Raw genomic sequence first — 20076 nt, forward strand, 5'->3', positions numbered from 1 at the left:
GTTGGGGCTTTACTCTAAGGACAATAGAAAGCCTTTGGAAGGTTTTAAGTGCTACCACCCCATTGCTATGGCCATCCCTGGACACCCAGTGCTGCCTCTGTTGCTGCTGAACAGCTGCTTTCCTGCGTCACTGGCTCCCAACTCAAAGTCTGGGGAAAGCAGATCTGATTGGTAGCGCTGAGGCCACAGACCCGAGCCTGAGCTTGGTGGGGTTGGGAGGGGTGTGTTCAAGATAGCAGATGCCTGCCATTCTGCTGCCCTAGTGGAAGGAGCTCTATCTCCAGCAGAGACTCATGAAATGAGGAATTTCCCCAAAACATATAGGAATGGGGTTCAGATTCTGGGCAGTTAAAACATGGCCAAATTCCACTACATTTGGAATCCCTTTCACATGCCACACCAAGACTATCCTACAGAACAAATGTTCTATAGAACACACTTTGGGAAATGCTGTGATATTTTTTTCACAAGAACTGAGGTCAAATCAGGTATGTCCTGAAGACCCTAACTTGCCCTAATCTAGCCATTTAATATCATAAAACTTAAGGACCGTTACTACCCAGTTTAGTGCTCAATTACATCATATTTTCATGTTTTGTAATATTTGCTAATTGTTCCATGTATTTGTTTCTCTTTGAGGATTTTATCTGTGACATTATTTGGAGTCAAGCATGTATTTGACACTTAGTACATACACTACAGTTTCTGTTTTCATATGAGTGGAGGTAGCCCAGCTAAGGTTGTAGCTTTCAACAAGTCCTAAAAAAACACCCCAGGATGTCAGGGAAATGACTGTTCTTAATTCTTCAGCATTATTTCTACAGATATTCCTTTCTCTCCATTTGTTTTCTTCCTGTGGGACCCCTATTATGTTGATGTCATAATTGGGTCCGTGCTCCCAATTTCTTAATTTTTCTCTTTATATCCTACATCTCTTTAGGTAGATCCTCAACACGATCCTCCAGTTCTCTAATCCGTTATTCATTCTAACGTCCAACCCATTGCTGAGGTCTTTATGTAAACAGTATTATTTTTTAAATCTGGGATTTCCCAGTTGCTTCATCTTTCATCTTTATAGCTGTAACCTGTTTCATTTGAACAACGTCCTCCTATCCACATCTCTTCCAGGATGTTCACTTTGCTTGTCATGAAGTCTTATTCTTCCTGTTCATTAACTCTACTACATCTGGTAAAGGTCATTCAGTTTGACATTTCTCACGTAACTTCCCTCTGTAGATCTGTTGTTATTTTCTCCCATGAGCTCTGATTCCCTGGGCTATCAGCTACCTAGGGTCGTTGCGTGAACTCCAGAGGGGAGGAGCTAAATGTGAGGGGAGTTCAGGGAAGAAGGAGGGACTGGAAGGGTGGAGAGCCTCTGAGTTGACCATGCCCCTTTTCACCCCCCTCCAGGGGTCCAGTCCCCGCCCATCTAATTTTACTTCTACCTTCCCGCCCCTCATCCACCGCCCCCCAGCCCCACTGTTCCTGCTCCCATCCTAACCTGCCGGCGCCTGCCCTGTGAAGGGGCCTGTGGGAAGGCAGGGACAGCTCAGGGTCAGCAGGTCAGCAGGCACAGTGGTTACCCCTCTCCACGCCAGCCTCCACAGACATTATCCCGCAAGCCAGCCCACCCTGGATGGGTACTGCTTGTTTCCTCCCTCCTGATGACGATGAGGCAGGGCAGGCAGCAGTACACCTGGGCCAAACTGAGGGAGGCCAAAAAGCACCACAAGAAAGCTCTCCTCCAACCTATTCCCTACCCATGGCCTCTTAGACTGAGGGTGGCCACGTGCCTCTCACCCCAAGAGCTGACCATCTTCTGTCTCTCCAGGCCTCTCACAGACTTTGCATTAGCTCCTCTGTCCCACTGCCCTCCGTCTGGCTTGAGGCATCTCCAGCCTTGGCTCCTGGGAGAGAGCCAGGGGCCTCTTTGTTCACCAACCTCTTAGGTATCTGCGTCTGCTCATCTCTGTGTGTGATTCCTTTTTCCTCTTTATCTTTCCTGTCTTTTTCTCTCTATTTCCTCCTTATATTCCTTCTCTTGGGAGGAGGAAAAAATTATAAAGAGGTAAAAATAATTATTCTATGGTTTGAGGCAGAACACAAGGATCTACTCCCTGGATTTTATTTATATGCTGAGTGATTGCACTGCAGGCATGTTTCTTCTAGAGCTATTCTGAGGCCTACTTAATTAATGCTCTAAAGATGGAAAAGCACTACAGAACTACGATGATTGTCAAGAGTTATGATCTGATGTTTATCAGCTGTTTTTTTTTTTTTTTTTTTTTGCCGTACATGGGCCTCTCACTGTTGTGGCCTCTCCCGTTGCGGAGCACAGGCTCCGGACGCGCAGGCTCAGCGGCCATGGCTCACGGGCCCAGCCGCTCCGCGGCATGTGGGATCCTCCCGGACCGGGACACGAACCCGTGTCCCCTGCATCGGCAGGCGGACTCTCAACCCCTGCACCACCAGGGAAGCCCTATCAGCTGTTTATTTCTGTAGTGGTAGTCATTGCCAGACCGATGCCATTTGTAATTTTAAATAAGTATTGGCAGGATATAAGTATTACCTAAAGAAAACTGCGTTCTAAACAAGACAAAGCCAATCATCTGCAAACATCATCCCCTTCAAAATCTTCAAAGATAATTTCCTGAGACTAGCAGAAACGGCCTCAGGGAAGGCCATATTTCAGAGACACAACTATTTCTAATCATGGAGTAAACACTGTGGCCAAGATGATATATATGACTTGAATTCTTCTCTGGTGCTCAGGTAAGATGTTCCTCTTTAAATGGGCAAAGATAGCCTGCAGTAGCCCAGATTTGCTCCCTTTGGTCCCCGATCACTTATGTCTGGGTCCATGTAGCTATCTTCCAACAAATATCCTAGCTAGAGAACACCCCATGAAAACTTTTGGTGGGGTTGATTTGGGAGCTGCCCAGAATCCAGATGCCTTGCATGTTTTAGAGGAACTTCCTCTCCTCCACACCACTGTGTGAGTTTTGTGGGAGGCAAGGCTGCCTGTAGATGCCATAGGGGGCAGGTACAGGACCCACGCTCAGAGAGTTGGATGCTCCCACTTGGTACTTTCAACAGTGATTAAATGATACAAAGATGAAGGAAGAGTTTAACACTCGCTGTCAATGGTGACATCAGTAGGGACCATGACAGCAGGGCCCAGGGGTGACCATGTCTAATGGCAGAGGAGGTGGTAGTGGCTAGGTGAGCATCCTGGCCACACATTCCTGCTGCATGACTGTTGTTATAATTTCTTGCAGTGTCTTCTCTCTTGGTCCCCATAGTGTGAGCTTAGGAACTCAGGTTGGGTGCTATCCAATATCCTTCTAGTAAATTCTTTTTCTCCTTATGTTAGCCAGTTGATTTCTGTTGCCTGCAGCCAATAACCTTGTCTGACCCCACACCCTCTTTCCTTCTCTGTCTACTTCATTCATAGCCCACAGCTAACTTGAGCCTTACTGTCCACAGATCTCCCCAAACCATCTCTGCACACCCAGACTTCACTCTGTTTGCCTGTTTCCTTATCCCCCACTTTTTATCCCTTTATTACCCAGATAAACATTGTCCTTCTCCTAGAAACCTATAATTCCTCCACTCTGGTGAAGACGGTGCAGGGAGAGAGTGGGGACGAATACAGGATTCCTTTTTTGCAAGTATTAGAGAGGATAAAATAAAACTGTGAGCATTTACGTGCTAATTTTGGGGGGAACATAACGTACACCCCCAGTTACACAGATCAAAATAGTTGTGAGTCACTTCGTCCACAAAAGGGCAGTTAGATCTAAAGGGACAGAAAGAGTCAGTCATTCTTGTTTGCTATGGCTTATCTTCATAGCTATTTAGTGGGGATCCAGAAATACCAGTTCTCAGGATTAATACTGCCCTAGAGGAACATATAGGTTAACTGCTTAGGTCTCCAAGCTGCCCTATGCCTGGCACAAAGAAGGAACCCAGCATTAATGACAATAAAGCACAAAAGAGACGAAGACTGGTCCACAGGGTGGTGGGTGCCTGTGGCTCTGTGAAACACTGAAGGAAATCTGTCACATTCATCGTTTTCCTTAGTGTCAACTCTGCTTGCCTGACTTAACACAGGCAAATGGATGCCTGGACGATCCATGGAGGAAAAACAGAAGGGAAAATCCTCTTGTTTCAACTTTCAGTAACTGTAAGGGAGTCAGACATAAAGCTCTTAAACTGTATGATCAAGCAGCCTGACTGTGGAATTATGACTATGGTATTTAAACACTTTTATTGTTGTTGATAAGCATAACAGATGTGCTCTTGTGGGAGGTTTAGTAGAAATATCCGAGGAAATGTCCTCAGGAACCTGAGTTATGTTCCTGGCTTTGCTTCAAACTAGTTGTACAATTTGGACAAGTAATTTATTTTACCAGCTCTGTTTTCTCTCCTTTTAAGAGAGAGGAGATTGGGTAATTTAAAAGGTCCTTTCAGCTCTTAAGTTTAAAATACAATTACCTCTTTCTTATGGTTTTGAGGGATATATATATATATATATTTTTTTTTTGTGGTATGCGGGCCCCTCACTGTTGCGGCCTCTCCCGTTGCGGAGCACAGGCTCTGGATGCGCAGGCTCAGCAGCCATGGCTCATGGGCCCAGCCGCTCCGCGGCATGTGGGATCTTCCCAGACTGGGGCACGAACCCGTGTCCCCTGCATCGGCAGGCGGACTCTCAACCACTGCGCCACCAGGGAAGCCCTTGAGGGATATTTTGTGTTTCTTTTATTGATAGAAAAAATAGAAAAAACATCACAAATGCAAGCCCAATGACACACTTCTGTAGCTAAGCAGACTTGACAAAGAAAATCTTGACATGAAAAAAAGGAAATAATGGTACATGAAGTCAAAACAAATATATACTGATTGCCCAAATAATGTATGCCCTTCATCCTCCACTGTTGGTATTATTAACATTCTACAGCAAAACCTTAAAAACTGGGAGACCGGCTCTGAATCAGGAAGGAAGGAACAAAACATATCTCCTGAGATGAAGAAGAAAGAATATTTTGCCAGTAGCAAAGCTTCAAACGACCAGAGAACAGGAAGAACCTTGATGGACTGACAGTGTTCACAGAAGACTGGAAAGACAAAAGGGATGGAAGAAGCAGAGAGACAAAAGATACATAGAAAAAAGGAGCAACAAGAGAATGGTAGAGATCGGAGATGGTGGTAACAGAGGGGAAGGTTGGGAACAATGGTAAGAACAATGAGCCCCCAATAAAGAGTTGCTTCAAACTCTTTAGTCCAAGATAGGCTATAAATGTATACACACGTACGCAGCACTATAATACTAAAAATATAGGGTGGCGTTTTCAACAAATGGTGCTGGAACAGCTGGATATCATATGCAAAACAAAAACAAAAACCAAACAAAAATTCTAGACAGAGACCTTACACTTTTCACAAAAACGAATCCCAAATGAATCAGAAATCTAAACGTGAAATTCAAAACTATAAAAGTTCCAGAAGATAATATAAGGAGAAAATCTAGGTGACCTTAGATTTTATGGCAGACTTTTAGATACAACACCAAAGGCATGATCCGTGGGGAAAAATTGTTAAGTGGTACTTCATTAAGTTAAAAAATGTCTGCTCTGTGAAAAATGCTATTAAAAGAATGAGAAGACAAGCCCATGGACAAGGAGAAAACATTTGCAAAACTTGTTTCTGATAAAGGACTGGTATCCAAAATCTACAAAGAACACTTAAAATTCAACGACGAGGAAACAAACAATCCAGTTTTAAGATGGGCAAAAGATCTGCAAAGATGCCTCACCAAAGAAGATATACAGATGGCAAATAAGCATATGAAAAGATACTCAACTGTATATGCCATTAGGAAACTGCAAAGTAAAACAATAAGGGGGCTTCCCTGGTGGCGCAGTGGTTGAGAGTCTGCCTGCCGATGCAGGGGACGCGGGTTCGTGCCCCGGTCTGGGAAGATCCCACGTGCCGTGGAGCGGCTGGGCCCGTGAGCCATGGCCGCTGAGCCTGCGCGTCCGGAGCCTGTGCTCGGCAATGGGAGAGGCCACAACAGTGAGAGGCCCGCGTACCGCAAAAAACAAAAAACAAGATATCATTCTACACCTATCAGAATGGCTAAAATCTAAAGCACTGACAACACCAGATGCAGATGAGGATATGGAACAACAGGAACTCTTCATTCATTGCTGGTGAGAGTGCAAAATGATACAGTCCTTGTGGAAGACAAGTTTGACAGTTTCTTATAAAACTAAACATACTTTTACTGTATGATCTAGGAATTAAGCTCCTTGGTATATACCCAAATGAGATGAAAACTTATGTCCGCACAGAAATCTGCACCCAAATGTTTTCGGCAGCTTTATTCATAATTGCCAAAAATTGGAAGCAACCATGATGTCTTTCATAGGTGAATGGATAAATAAACTATGGCATATCCAGACAATGTAATATTATTTAGTACTAAGAAGACATAAGCTATCAAGCCATGAAAAGATGTGGAGGAACCTTGAAAGCGTATTGCTAAGTGAAAGAGGCAAGTCTGAAAAGGCTACATGCTGTATGATTTCAACAATATGACATTCTGGAAAAGACAAAACTATAAGGAGAGTAGAAAAAACCAATTGGTGGTTGCTAGGGTGTGAAAGAAAGGAAGAAGGGATGAATAGGTAGAGCACAGGGGATTTTTATGGGAGTGAAATTATTCTATATAACTCACCATAATGATGGATATATGACACTATGCATTTCTCAAAACCCATAGAACTGTACAACACCAATAGTGAACCTAATGTAAACCGTGGACTTTAGTAAATAATAAAGGCCAATAAAATATCAATATTACACCAATATTTGTTCATCATTAGTGTACCACGCTAATGCAAGATATTAATAATGGGGAAACTGTGTGTGAATGGGGGAGGGTGGGGAGAGGATATATGGGAACTCTCTGCACTTTCTGCTTAGTTTTTCTGTAAACCTAAAACTACTTTGAAGAATAAAGTTTTGTTAAAAATATGTACATATAGGGGACAGTGAGGAAGCAAACAAAGTTGAAAATCTTTTGCAGCCAAGGTTAGGCAGAGGGAGAGGTGAACTTTTATCTACACTTTTAAATGTCCACAGTATCAAGTGTAAGTTCCCAGGCAGCCAAAGGATGTTTTTACTCAGGACAACATGTTACTTGATGATGTTAGATAAACTTTAATTTTGCTACCATTTTTGGAAATTAAGTATTTTATTCAAACACTTAAGAGTCTAACCAAAACATAGGTGATCTTCACTTTTAAATAACCAAGACTTTCATAATTACATAGTGACACCCCTGGCCATCCTTGGGATCAGCTGTAGAAGGCTGGGTCCAAAATAAAGTTCCTTAAAATTATGGATTGAAAACTAGCTCCTCAAAACCTTTTCAGTGGTCCAAATAAGAGAAAATTTCCCACTTCTTGGGAGCTGTGACAGGGAAGTGGATTCCTACAGCTTTCTTATCAGGAAAGAAAACTCATATTCAACTTTCACTGGACACATTTTTCAATATAAGACAACTTCAAGCCACCTTTACTCTTCTTGTTAAACTAACTGAAAAATCCCCTGTTGAATCTTGTAGCAAAATTAACATCTGCGTATAACTTTTTCCCAATAGTAAAATCAATTTCTTTGGCTATTACTGTCACTTCAAATAAACTGAGGGGAATAAGAATTTGAAGTAATTAATTATTACAGCAAGTTAATTTTATTAATAACATTTACTATATAATTTAAATTTGCTATATAACATTCAGCTTTGCTTTTCAGGAATGGAGCACTATCTTTTAACATGTAAATCAACTGCTTCTCCTATCTAATTTTTACACACATTCTTATATATAAAAACCGAAGGATCTTAGGCTGAGGACTTAATAGAATACAATGTTATTCTTATTGCTGACCTTAGGTTTTAAGCAAAATACAGGTCCTTAGGTTTTGTTTTGGTTTGCATAGCCAACTAATGTACTGGAAGACCTCAAAGTTTCCATTTTCAAAATGTCCAAGTAAAGAAAAGAAAGATCAATGTTTATAATTTTTTTTTAGCAAAATAGAAAAGACTATATTGTCTGGCAGCCCATGATGTATTTGATATTTTTCTTAGCAAATAAGCAGAAAGGATGGTGAGGCCCCAATTCCAACAGCTCATTCGATGTGCCTTTAAATCATTAACGCACCATCTTGGTGTGTTGACATGAACTTCAGTCAGCTCCAGCGTTAAACAACGCAGGAAGAGCTGGCTAACATACTCCGGGGTGCTGCATGGCAACGTGTTATAACATCAACAGGGTGTGGTTACTTCTATCTGAAATGAAGAAAGAAATGCTGGCACTTCTAGCAGCAAAGAGGTTTCACGGTATCTTCAAGTCCCTTGGTCTTTAAGATTCAAGCTAACAGTGAGGAATGACATAGGAGATACATCTGGTAACACATTGAAACCAAATCAGGAAAGGCAGAAAGGCTGAAAATCTTGAGGAACTGTATAAGAACCTAAAACACCCTGTCAGAAGGGACCATCACAGCAGTAGAATCTACACAAAACAAAATAACAACTGAAAAACCAAACGCAACACTACAGCAAGCTTATAGACACGGCACTCAGCAAGAAACAAAAAGGAATTGAAAAACAAGTTCAGCACAAGTAGCAAAGGTAGAGGTTCATTGTACAGTTTAGCATATGATTATCAGGTCAGGGCCGGCAGAAGATGGGCCGTGCATAAAATCAGACTCATAAGTGGAGTAATGTCAGCCCCTAAATACCCTTATGACATGTCAATACTCTTTTCTCAGAGCCACGCAGGAAAATGTGAGAGGTGACTCTACGGACTGAATATTTGTGTCCCCACATCCCCAAATTCATGTGTTGAAGCCTAATCCCCAGGGTGATAGTATTTGGAGGTAGGGCCTTTGGAAGTTAATTAGATCATGAGGTTGGAGCTCTCGTGATGAGATTAGTGCCCTTATAATAAGAGACAGGAGAGAGCTGGCTACTCTCTCTGCTCTCTGGGCCACATGAGGACATATCTGTAAGTGCTGTTTACAAGCCCGGAAGCCAGCTCTCACCAGATACAAGTCTGCTGACACTTTGATCTTGGACTTCCCAGCCTCCAGAACTGTGAGAAATCGATGTTTGTTTCCTAAGTCACCCAGTCTATGGTACTCTAACAGGCTGAACTGACTGAGACAGTAACCAACCACCCCGGTAATGTGCTAATGAGATGATTCTTCCCAAACAAGCACCAGTCCAGTTCAGTAAGGAGATGTGGGAGGACAGTAGAGGAGGTTTCTCTGCCTCATTTTGTAAAGAAAACAGGGAGAGTACATACGACTTGGAGAGAACTGAGGCTATTGCAACAACATTTTTAATTCTTCTAAGTAGTAATGTATACAGCTAGAAGTTACCCCTGGAATGTCCTGTTCATGAGGACTGGATAGGCTTTTTCAGTCTGGATCTGACAGGCTGGTATAACTGATTCTAGATACTGGTTGATATTAATAAAGACAAGATTTGTTCCTTAGGCATAGACAACTATATGTCATTAAAAGATAAATGCCTCAGTGTAATAAACAAAATAAAAGAAATAAGTCCAGAGAAACATTTCAAATTCAAAAATCTATGGCAAACAATGAATTCTGTCACTGAAAGCCTCAGAGAGGACCTCTTGCTGGGTCATGGTTAGATTTTTATTTAAGGGCTTTTTATCAACATCTAGCTCAAATATAAACATCTTATTATTGTCGCCACGTGTCTCTACAAGAGTATTCTCATTTCCCAATAAACCTGCTTTTATGCCCTCTGTCCCAGTCAAACCCATCCCTGACAATTTTCTCAACAAGGTGATTTCCTTCTAGTTTGGTCCCAGCCCTTGACACAATGAAACCCTATGCCCCTTGAAAGGAGTCTCCAGACACTTCCCCTCCAGGGACTGAAATGAACCACGATCTTGCCTGACCTGTACCTTCAATCGTTATTTTCATTATCCTTCTTTAAACCAGTCACTCCATTCCTTCAGTGATTTTTCTTTTAACGGTAACTTCATATTTACATTATTCTCAGCCTGGAAGGCATGTGAGACTTTTCCAGGTGCTAGCTTAGCTAATTAGCATGACACATTTGGCTAAATAGTTCTCCAAGACAGCGTTTGGTATGGAAGATGCAGTGGCTGACAGGAGGGGTTAGGAACAAAGTCTCCCACAGCGGTTTCCTCTCTGCACCAAAGCCTAAACTTAGAATAGTCTTTCTCCTCCAACCTGAAGGAAAAAGAATGGCAAACATACCAATGGCTTGAAGCGAAAAGGGAAAAAGATTAAAATGAAAAAAATTAGTCTTTTTTTTCCCTAAACCGAACTCTTTTTTCTTTTTTTTTTTTAAATGCACTTATCCACATTGTTTTAATTTTTTCTTCCTTTGCTTACAGCATTATAGTCAGTATTTGCAGACAGTGTCTTTATATGAAACATCCGGTGTAATTTTAATGATGATTAGTCTTTTCCAAAAGAAAAATCTTTAAATAAAATGTACTTAATTAAATTGAGAAAAACTTGTGTGAAATCAAGATTTCTGGAGAGCTGCTCTCTGGAGAGCTAGATGCTACGTGAAAATTAGGAAATAAAATTTATGTTCATTGGAAAAGAAATGGGAAGCATTTGAAAAAGAGTTCAGGAAAGCCTTCTTTTTATAATGCTCTGTAGTGTGAATTGAATGATTTCATGTGCTACATGTCCATTAGTGCCAATATAAACACTGTTATATGTATTTCATTCAATATTTTTCAGTTTTCCAATTAAGAATACACCTATGTCTAAACCAAATTCTTAGTTGCACTGAAGACAGGTAGATGGGAAATGACATGTGCAGGGGAGAGAGCCCTGACCAAGACTTTGCTCAGGTTAAAGGAAAAAGGTTCTGCTCTTGGGCTCATAGCTCTTTATTTAGCAGAGTTCTTTAGTGAGTTTGGGGTTGGTCATGGAGCCAAAACTGCTTGACCTGAGAGAATAACAAAAATTTAGAGACTGAGAGCACAGCATTTGGGGTGAGGGGTGGCCAAGAAGATCGTGACAAGCCAGGGCCTGAAAAATAGTGCCACCATCCTGATATTTCTCCTGGTGGAGGAATAGCTGGTAAATTGTTATGACAGTGTTGCTTAGATTTCTGGTTTAATCTGTCACCTACTCTGTGCTGTTCTGCAATTCCCTTATGTTACTCCAGACCTTCAGTAAAATTCTGCTATATCCAACAGGGTTGTGTTCATGGTATTAGAAGGAGGGGGCGCTGGTCTCCAACACGTGGCAAAAGGAACCAAGAAGACAGGAGGCCATCAAGAGAAACAGAATAATGGTTTGGATGGGCAGGTCAGAACAATGCCATTTCTGGAGAAAGCAACTGGAATACAGGACTGGAGGGAGAGAAGGGCAATTTTCCAAAGTAAATTGATTGAGGATTCCACTGTCTTATTTGCACATTAAAGAGAAGTTTCAGAAGGCTGTAAGATTTGAGGACATCTGGTTCATATTATTGCATACTGGCATTAAAATAATTAAAACACTTGAGTTTTCTGCTAGTCTTAAGGTTTCCAACTATATTTCTCAGACTAGTAAAATGTAGGGACTGTCAGCTTTTTATTGTATTATGCAAAGATATTTTAAAAAGTAATTATCACCTTTGTTTCATAAAATAAAGAGCATTTTAACATACATACAGGCAAAATGGAAAGAGCATAATCCCAGAACAATTTTTAAAAATTTTGTTTTTATCTGAAATGATCTCACATTCAACCTACTAAAAAGTATATTTTATTTAGGTTTAGCTTAAAGAATCCTTAAATCTTTTTTCAACTATTTATTCATTTTTTCAAAAACATTAGTAAACCTGTTATGTGTCAAGCACTGTGCTAGGTACTAGGGTATAGAGATGGACATGACTCTGCCCCCATCCTCAATATCTCACGGTTTTCTGGGAAAGTCAAGTAGGTGACCCTAACTGCAAACAGTGCAACATGTGCTGAGGTAGAGGAACTCACTGAATACTGCAGCCAAAAAGGTCCAAAGAACAGTAAAAAAGCAGTCACTGTATCTCTAAGCAGCAGTGTAAGAAATACTAAAGCCTGATGTAAGGTCTTACTTTGCACACATCATTTGAGTTTCCTTACCAATGATTTAGGGGGAAACTGGCAGTACACCCCAGAGATCATGGGGTTTTTCAGACATTTATTTATTCTGAGTCAATAACAGGGCTGGGAACACACTTCAGGTGCAATGTCAGCTGGTCCATACAGCACACAGAACTGGAAAAGGTGGGTTACAAGGAATGTGGGGAGTAAAAACTGACCCCCCTCTAACTTGTCTACAGTGGAATGGCTCTGCACACAGCCACTCTGCTTACTTCAGGAATACAACCTAAAGGTCAGCGAGGGACAGGACAGGGTAAGAATATGGGACATGGTCCATGGTGAAGACCAAGCTTAGGATCTGGTGCCAGACTGGAGATGGTGCACTTGCTCAGTACACACACTTGGGAAATGTCTGGGAGTGGTGATGGGCACACTGGTCCCTCTTGGCTAAATACTACCCCAAGCTACCAGGTTTCTGAGTTTTGATCCTAAGTGAGAGTTAGGGAGGCATATCATGGTATCCCAATCATCTGGTTCTGGAATTTCCCCAATGAGTGGGGAATGCTGGCATAGTAAGGGATAGATATACATTCATACATATGTATACACATATATACACATTCATTCACATACATTCCTGGGAAGAAGATCTAGAGGCAGGTACACTGGGGAGTTTTCTCTTTTCTCTGTGCCTCCTATTAGAGGGGAAAAGCTAACTGTATGCATTTTCTTATATTATACAATCAGAGTATATGTGTCAAAGGGGGTAGTTGCTGGAATAGTCCTTTCCTTCCCTTGTCTCACCTCAAGTTTTGTCAGAAATAGGTCTAGAACTTTCACTCAATTATCCATCCTTGTATAAAATCAAAACCTCGATAAATCGTCTGATGGCTGCAGTTCCAATATCTTTGGCCGGGTCTTCTGGCTTCTCTGAAGCACAAACGTGTGACAACGGTACAGAAACGCGGGCAGTGACTCTTGAACACACAGAGGTTCTGCAGCTTGGTCTGTTCTCACACATTCCCATTTTAGATTCTGAGCAGCTCTCCCTCCCCATGTGCTATGAGATAGAAGTCCGGCAGAATCATCCAAAAAAGATGAGGTTCCTTCCCCGCAGGGGATTAGGAACAGAAGTGCGGTCCTTTCCCTCCTCAGCCTTAGAAATCGTGACCTCCCTAGAGAAGGGCCCAGCAGGGGGCCAGGACCCGCAGACGGTGCGGGGAACCAGCGCCCCTGCAAAGCCCAAAGATGCTAGAGACCAGGCCGGGAAGGCGCGAGAGGAGGCGAAGGTGTCCCCGAGGCCGGTAGGGGAGGATGCGGCAGCTTGGGCAAGGCAGTGATTGCTTTGAAGGAGAAAGGGAACGAGGGTTCCTTGGTCCCTGTGGTCTCCCGAGGTCGATTCCCCAGGGACCCAGAGCAGTGACGGGGCTCTGAGGTCTGGCAAGTTCCTGGGAGCGAAGGGAGCGAGTGTCTTACCTGGCCGGGCTGGCTAGTGTAGTTGAAGGAGTAGATGTTCTCGGTGCTGAGGCTCACCACCCCGTTGTAGATGCGATCGAACTCAGCGCCCCTAACGGGGTCGCGGGGGTCGTGGCGCCGCGCTAAGTGTTGCGCGGGGAGCCCGGGTGCAGCCGGCGGCAGAAGCCAGGACAGCGCGCAGAGCAGCGTGCAGCCCCGCATGGTGGGCGCCGCGCCCCAGGGGAGGGGACGAGCGAAGAGCCGGTCCTTCCAAAGCCCCTTGCGGGCCCCGGCGCCGGCTGCAGCGCAGCGCAGGCGATGCCCGGCAAGCCCTGCCGACGAGTGCTGGCAACGCGCTGGCGAAAGGCTGATCAAATATTGGTGCAGCCTCCTGGGGTCTCCACGGAAGGTCACGGGGCGGAGGTAGGGGGTGCGGAAGATAGGGGGACCGGGGGCTGCAGCTTTGCTTGCCGGCTTCTAAGTCCGTTTCCTTCCCCCTTTCCCCCTTTCTCATTTCTGAGAATTCCCCAGCTTACCCAGCCAGAATTTCAACCGTCTCTTCCCCCTAAACCTCAAAAAAAAAAAAAAAAAAAAAAAAAGGGAGAAAAAAATTGCGTTGGAGACATTAAAAAGAAATATCCACTAGTCTTGAAGAATCAACCTGACCAGCCATTGAGAGGAAATTCAGTCAGTTTCAAATAAATAGGCACGCGGCTGCAAGCGAAGAAATAGAAAGCAACAGAGCCTGTCCCCAAAGAGGGTGCACAAGTTCGCATTTCCAGACTGCTACCTGCAGAGACCTCCTGCTCGTCTGAATGACGGTTAACTCTCAATTCTCCCTTCTCTAACAGAATTCTCCCTTCTCCCTTCCCAGCCACCTGCTTTATTTTCTTATCACCTCCTAATCTCAAGGAGTCTCACGTCATCACTTTCTCTCTCCCTCGCCATACGTGTACGTATGTAAATATGTACAGTCATAAAAAAACAAATAGATATGGTAAAGAAAACAATTTCGATCACCGCCTCAAGTCTAGTCCCGGAAGTTGTCAAAGACGACCCAGAGCAGCTGGCTTTGTGCAGAGGGCACAGCTTCTGCCCTAACTTCTTGTCTACTTTACCTCTGCAATGACTTTAGATTTAGCAGAATCCCCAGGATTCTGTATTGTTTTTCAGGAGAGAAACCGCAGCCCCAAATCAAAAGGAGATACCCTTCAGGAAAAAATTAGGGGAGTCAATTTAAACAGTTGAAGAGGCAGGTAAAGGGTGGGTTGAGAAGAGGATCCCTCGGAAGTCCTGGCAGAACATCAGTCACAAGTCAGAAGGACTCTTTTCTTTCAGCTTCAAGTTATTTGTAAACTAGAAAAGAATATAATTGAGTTCAACCTGAGGGAACATTAAAAAAGAAGCCACAAAGAAGGAAAAATATCATGTTCAAAGAATTACAGATTAAAATCCTAGCATTTACCATTCAATGGGAAGTGTTTCTCTCTTTTTTAACCTTATTGAATTACTACAATTTATTAAAACATCAATGAGCGCAATACATTTGGTATAAAGTTATAAGCGCACAATCAGAAAGCAATGCAGATGGGCGATTGAATTAGATGACTTCCTATTAGTACTTTTATTAGAATTAAAATTTTTTTTTACTTTTTAAAAAATGTTTTTGAAAATATATGGGCATGAGGACAAAAATACTGATTCAAAGAAGAGTCTGGGGGTAAAGTTTAAAATAGAACTGATTGTTTTTGAGAAACATAGCATGATAATTTCATCCAGAATTTGAATGATGTTAAATTGCTGTATTTAAAATGTCTATGCCTCTTTTTATAACTTAAAAAAGTTTCATGAACTTGAAGTTTATGATGTCCTTTGAGATTAGCTGGCCTGGACAGTTCAGGCACTTTCTAGAGGAGTAGGATCATGGAGTCCTACTCAAACACTAAGAAGAGTGAGGAACTGGCCCTTTCACAAGGTGACCGCTTCTTTGGGGGGCAAGTGTCTCATTATTAGAAAGATATTTCACATTTTAAATTGAAATCTACCTCTCTTCCACTCACTGGTGTGAGTTCTGCCGTCTGGAGCCGTAGGAATAAACTTAATCCTTCTTCCACGTGACAGCCTTGTAGGGATTTGAAGGGAGCTATGACCCTTCAATCATTTATCCTAACTTTAAGTAATGAATTTAGAAACAGTTGGAACAGACCCTTTATCCCCTAGAGCCCAAAATATTTATTTTAAAGCCATTATAGATGATATCTATACCAGACAATTTGAGTGTTACATTGCAAATCAGGCTATACTGTGACTGACTCCTAACTCTAGTCCAAATCCAATGAATGACATTAGGTAATTAACCTCCCCAGGATTACAAGATCACTGTAAGGATAAAAGGGGGGTGGGGGAAGAATGTATTTGAAATTGTGTCAGTATTAGAAAGCATAAAATGTTATATGACCAAATATTATTATCTGACTATATTGTTCAATAGCTAAAAAGTAAAACATGGTCCATCAGCCAGGTTTTAAAAATATTTACAATGCCCAGCTTCCACTGTGAGAGACTAAACACACAAACAGACAATGTGCAGTCCATGTATGATGACAGACGCCCGACCCACAACCTCTGCAGCAGCCAGTCCAGGAAGCCAAACCACAAACTCTGTAGCAAATGGCCCAGAACAGTCAGGACTTGGTCAGTGACTGCCAGCTTCTCCAGTTTTTGCTCCTGCTTCCAACTTAGGATCAGTCAGGGGAAGCCAAATATGTTCTACAAACCATAAAATGTGCCTGCTTCCAGCTTCTCCATGCCACCAAGATCCAATCAGAGCACTTCTGAAAACCTTCCCTTTTTTTCACTATAAAGCTTTCCTACTCCCCTGCCTTCAAGTCTCTGCCAAACACAAGTGGTGGCTTACTATAGCAAGCTCTGAATAAATAACTTCTGGTTGTTTTCCTTGGGTGGTCCTTATTTCCATAGTGTTCCTGAAGGTTCCATTGAGATGTCTGCACTGCCTGTCATCACGGACTCCAGCCTTCAACCAGGTGCAGTACCCACCGAGTCCACTTATAGGCGTTGACATGGTAAGTAAGTCAGCACTGGGTCTGAATTCTGCCCTTTGCTTTGAGTTCTTTGGTTATCGAGTCTCAGTTTGATACCCCAGTTTTGTTATTGGTTCCCATTTGTTCGGCATCTCTGGTGGGGTCAGGTCATTCCTTTCTATCCTTTTTTTTTTTTTGCTCTCTTCTCTGCTTCTGTTTTATGTTATGTCATCTAAAACTGCTGTTTATCACAGAGTAGAACACAGGCATAGGCCTTTTAAGCTCTTTGTTTAAGCTGGTCTCACAGACCAGTATGGTTCTCACTTGCCTGGCATCCTTTTGGACATATGTTGCTTAGCCTAGATAAGACTATCCTTGTGTTTCAATTTTTTTTTGGTCCCCAGAGTTTGGCTTTGATCCACAGAGAGCTTCCTCTCTGGTTCTACACCTGCCTGGAGGTGTAGCTTGTTGGGTCTACATTTGGAGGCAGTTACCATCACACTGGGGGCTCAAGACTCAAAGTGCACAGCATGACTTTCAATGGACTGTTTGTTGCCAGCTCTTATGGGGTCAGCTAAGTCTAATTCCTCTCTTCCTTCTGGAAGAACTCCTACTTCTTATATGTCGACTCATTACAGTTCTAATTCTTGCACCTGTGTTTCAAATGGCATAACTTCCCCAAGGATGATCTGGGCCTTCAATGGCCACCGTATGGAACAATGGGCTTGAACAAAATTGTTCATCTGAGAGGTGCCTTAAAAAAGAAAGAGAATAAACTTCTTAGACTCAATGGGCAGCATTTTTTTTTACCCGTTTGCAGACACCTTGAAATGAAACTCTGTTCAAAATTGCTTCACTGGGCTTCCCTGGTGACACAGTGGTTGAGAGTCCACCTGCCAGTGCAGAGGACACGGTTTCGTGCCTCGATCCAGGAAGATCCCACATGCCGCAGAGCGGCTGGGCCTGTGAGCCATGGCCGCTGAGCCTGCGCATCCGGAGCCTGTGCTCTGCAGCAGGAGAGGCCACAACAGTGAGAGGCCCGCGTACTGCAAAAAAAAAAAAAAAGAGAGAAAGAAAAAAAGATCTTGCTGTGATTTATGTCAAAGAGTGTTCTTCCTACGTTTTCTTCTAAGTGTTTTATAGTGTCTGGTCTTACATTTAGGTCTCTAATCCATTTTGAGTTTATTTTTGTGTATGGTGTTAGGGAGTGTTGTAATTTCATTCTTTTACATGTAGCTGTCCAGTTTCCCCAGCACCACTTATTGGAGAGACTGTCTTTTCTCCATTGTATATCCTTGCCTCCTTTATCGTATATTAGGTGACCATATGTGCGTGGGTTTATCTCTGGGCTTTCTATCTTGTTCCATTGATCTATGTTTCTGTTTTTGTGCTAGTACCATATTGTCTTGATTACCATAGCTTTGCATTATAGTCTGAAGTCAGGGAGTCTGATTCCTGCAGCTCCGTTGTTTTCCCTCAAGACTGCTTTGGCTATTCGGGTCTTTTGTATCTCCATACCAATTTTAAGATTTTTTGTTCTAGTTCTGTAAAAAATGCTATTGGTAGCTTGATAGGGATTGCATTGAATCCATAGATTGCTTTGGGTAATATAGTCATTTTCACAATATTGATTCTTCCAATCCAAGAACATGGTATATCTCTCCATCTGTTGGTATCATCTTTAATTTCTTTCATCAGTGTTTTATAGTTTTCTGCATACAGTACTTTTGTCTCCCTAGGTAGGTTTATTCCTAGGTATTTTATTCTTTTTGTTGCAATGGTAAATGGGAGTGTTTCCTTAATTTCTCTTTCAGATTTTTCATCATTAGTGTATAGGAATGCAAGAGATTTCTGTGCATTAATTTTGTATCCTGCAACTTTACCAAATTCATTGATTAGCTCTAGTAGTTTTCTGGCAGCATATTTAGGATGTCATCCGCAAACAGTGACAATTTTACTTCTTCTTTTCCAATTTGTATTCCTTTTATTTCTTTTTCTTCTCTGATTGCCACGGCTAGGACTTCCAACACTATGTTGAATAATAGTCATGAGAGTGGACATCCTTGTCTTGTTCCTGATCTTAGAGGAAATGTTTTCAGTTTTTCACCTTTGAGAATGATGTTTGCTGTAGGTGTGTCATATATGGCCTTTACTATGTTGAGGTAGGTTCCCTCTATGCCCACGTTCTGAAGAGTTTTTATCATAAATCGGTGTTGAATTTCAGCAAAAGCTTTTTCTGAATCTATTGAGATGATCATATGGTTTTTATTCTTCAGTTTGTTAATATGGTGTATCACATTGATTGATTTGCGTATATTGAAGAATCCTTGCATCCCTGGGATAAATCCCACTTGATCATGGTGTATGATCCTTTTAATGTGCTGTTGGATTCTGTTTGCTAGTATTTTGTTGAGGATTTTTGCATCTATATTCATCAGTGATATTGGTCTGTAATTTGCTTTTTTTTGTAGTGTCTTTGTCTGCTTTTGTGATCAGGGTGATGGTGGCCTCATAGAATGAGTTTGGGAGTGTTCCTTCCTCTGCAATATTTTTGGAAGAGTTTGAGAAGGATGGGTGTTAGCTCTTCTCTAAATGTGTGATAGAAGTCACCTGTGAAGCCATCTGGTCCTGGACTTTTGTTTGTTTGAAGATTTTTAATCACAGTTTCAATTTCATTTCTTGTGATTGGTCTGCTCATATTCTCCATTTCTTCCTGGTTCAGTCTTGGAAGGTTATACCTTTCTAAGAATTTGTCCATTTCTTCCAGGTTGTCCATTTTATTGGCATAGAGTTGCTTATAGTAGTCTCTTAGGGTGCTTTTTATTTCTGCAGTGTCTGTTGTAACTTCTCCTTTTTCATTTCTAATTTTATTGATTTGAGTCCTCTCCCTCTTTTTCTTGATGAATCTGGCTAATGGTTTATCAATATTGTTTATCTTCTCAAAGAACCAGCTTTTAGTTTTATTGATCTTTGTAATTGTTTTCTTTGTTTCTATTTCATTTATTCTGCCCTCATCTTTATGATTTCTTTCCTTCTACTAACTTTGGGTTTTATTTGTTCTTATTTCTCTAGTTACTTTAGGTGTACAGTTAGATTTGTTAATTTGAGTTGTTTGTTGTTTCTTGAGGTAGGATTGTATTGCTATAAACTTCCCTCTTAGAACTGCTTTTGCTGCATTCTATAGGTTTTGGATCGTCGTGTTTTCATTGTCATTTGTCTCTAGGTATTTTTTGATTTCCTCTTTGATTTCTTCAGTGATCTCTTGGTTATTTAGTAATGTATTGTTTAGCCTCCACGTGTTTGTGTTTTTTACATTTTTCCCCCTGTAATTGGTTTCTAATCTCATAGTGTTGTGGTCAGAAAAGATGCTTGATATGATTTCAATTTTCTTAAATTTACTGAGGCTTGATTTGTGACCCAAG

General features: G+C 41.9%; 2 protein-coding genes across 8 annotated transcripts in view; one reads left to right on the top strand and one right to left on the bottom strand.

Moving 5' to 3' along the window:
* Window positions 1-13875, bottom strand: part of SIDT1 (SID1 transmembrane family member 1) — an 87197-nt gene extending 73322 nt beyond the window's left edge. For all 5 annotated transcript variants that reach the window (XM_060150603.1, XM_060150602.1, XM_060150599.1 and 2 more), the window contains exon 1: window positions 13635-13875. In XM_060150603.1, the coding sequence (XP_060006586.1) occupies window positions 13635-13835 (201 nt within the window). In that variant the 5' untranslated portion in view covers window positions 13836-13875. The remainder of the gene's footprint in view (window positions 1-13634) is intronic.
* A 2717-nt stretch (window positions 13876-16592) lies between these two features.
* SPICE1 (spindle and centriole associated protein 1) overlaps window positions 16593-20076 on the top strand; it is a 76516-nt gene continuing 73032 nt past the window's right edge. For all 3 annotated transcript variants that reach the window (XR_009540764.1, XM_060150596.1, XM_060150598.1), the window contains exon 1: window positions 16593-16696. Coding sequence is in view for 2 of the 3 variants with exons in the window: in XM_060150596.1 (XP_060006579.1) it covers window positions 16694-16696 (3 nt within the window). In the remaining variant the exon portion in view is untranslated. The remainder of the gene's footprint in view (window positions 16697-20076) is intronic.

The sequence above is a fragment of the Lagenorhynchus albirostris genome, chromosome 5 (assembly GCF_949774975.1).
Source record: "Lagenorhynchus albirostris chromosome 5, mLagAlb1.1, whole genome shotgun sequence".
In the NCBI taxonomy this organism is placed as follows: Eukaryota; Metazoa; Chordata; class Mammalia; order Artiodactyla; family Delphinidae; genus Lagenorhynchus; species Lagenorhynchus albirostris.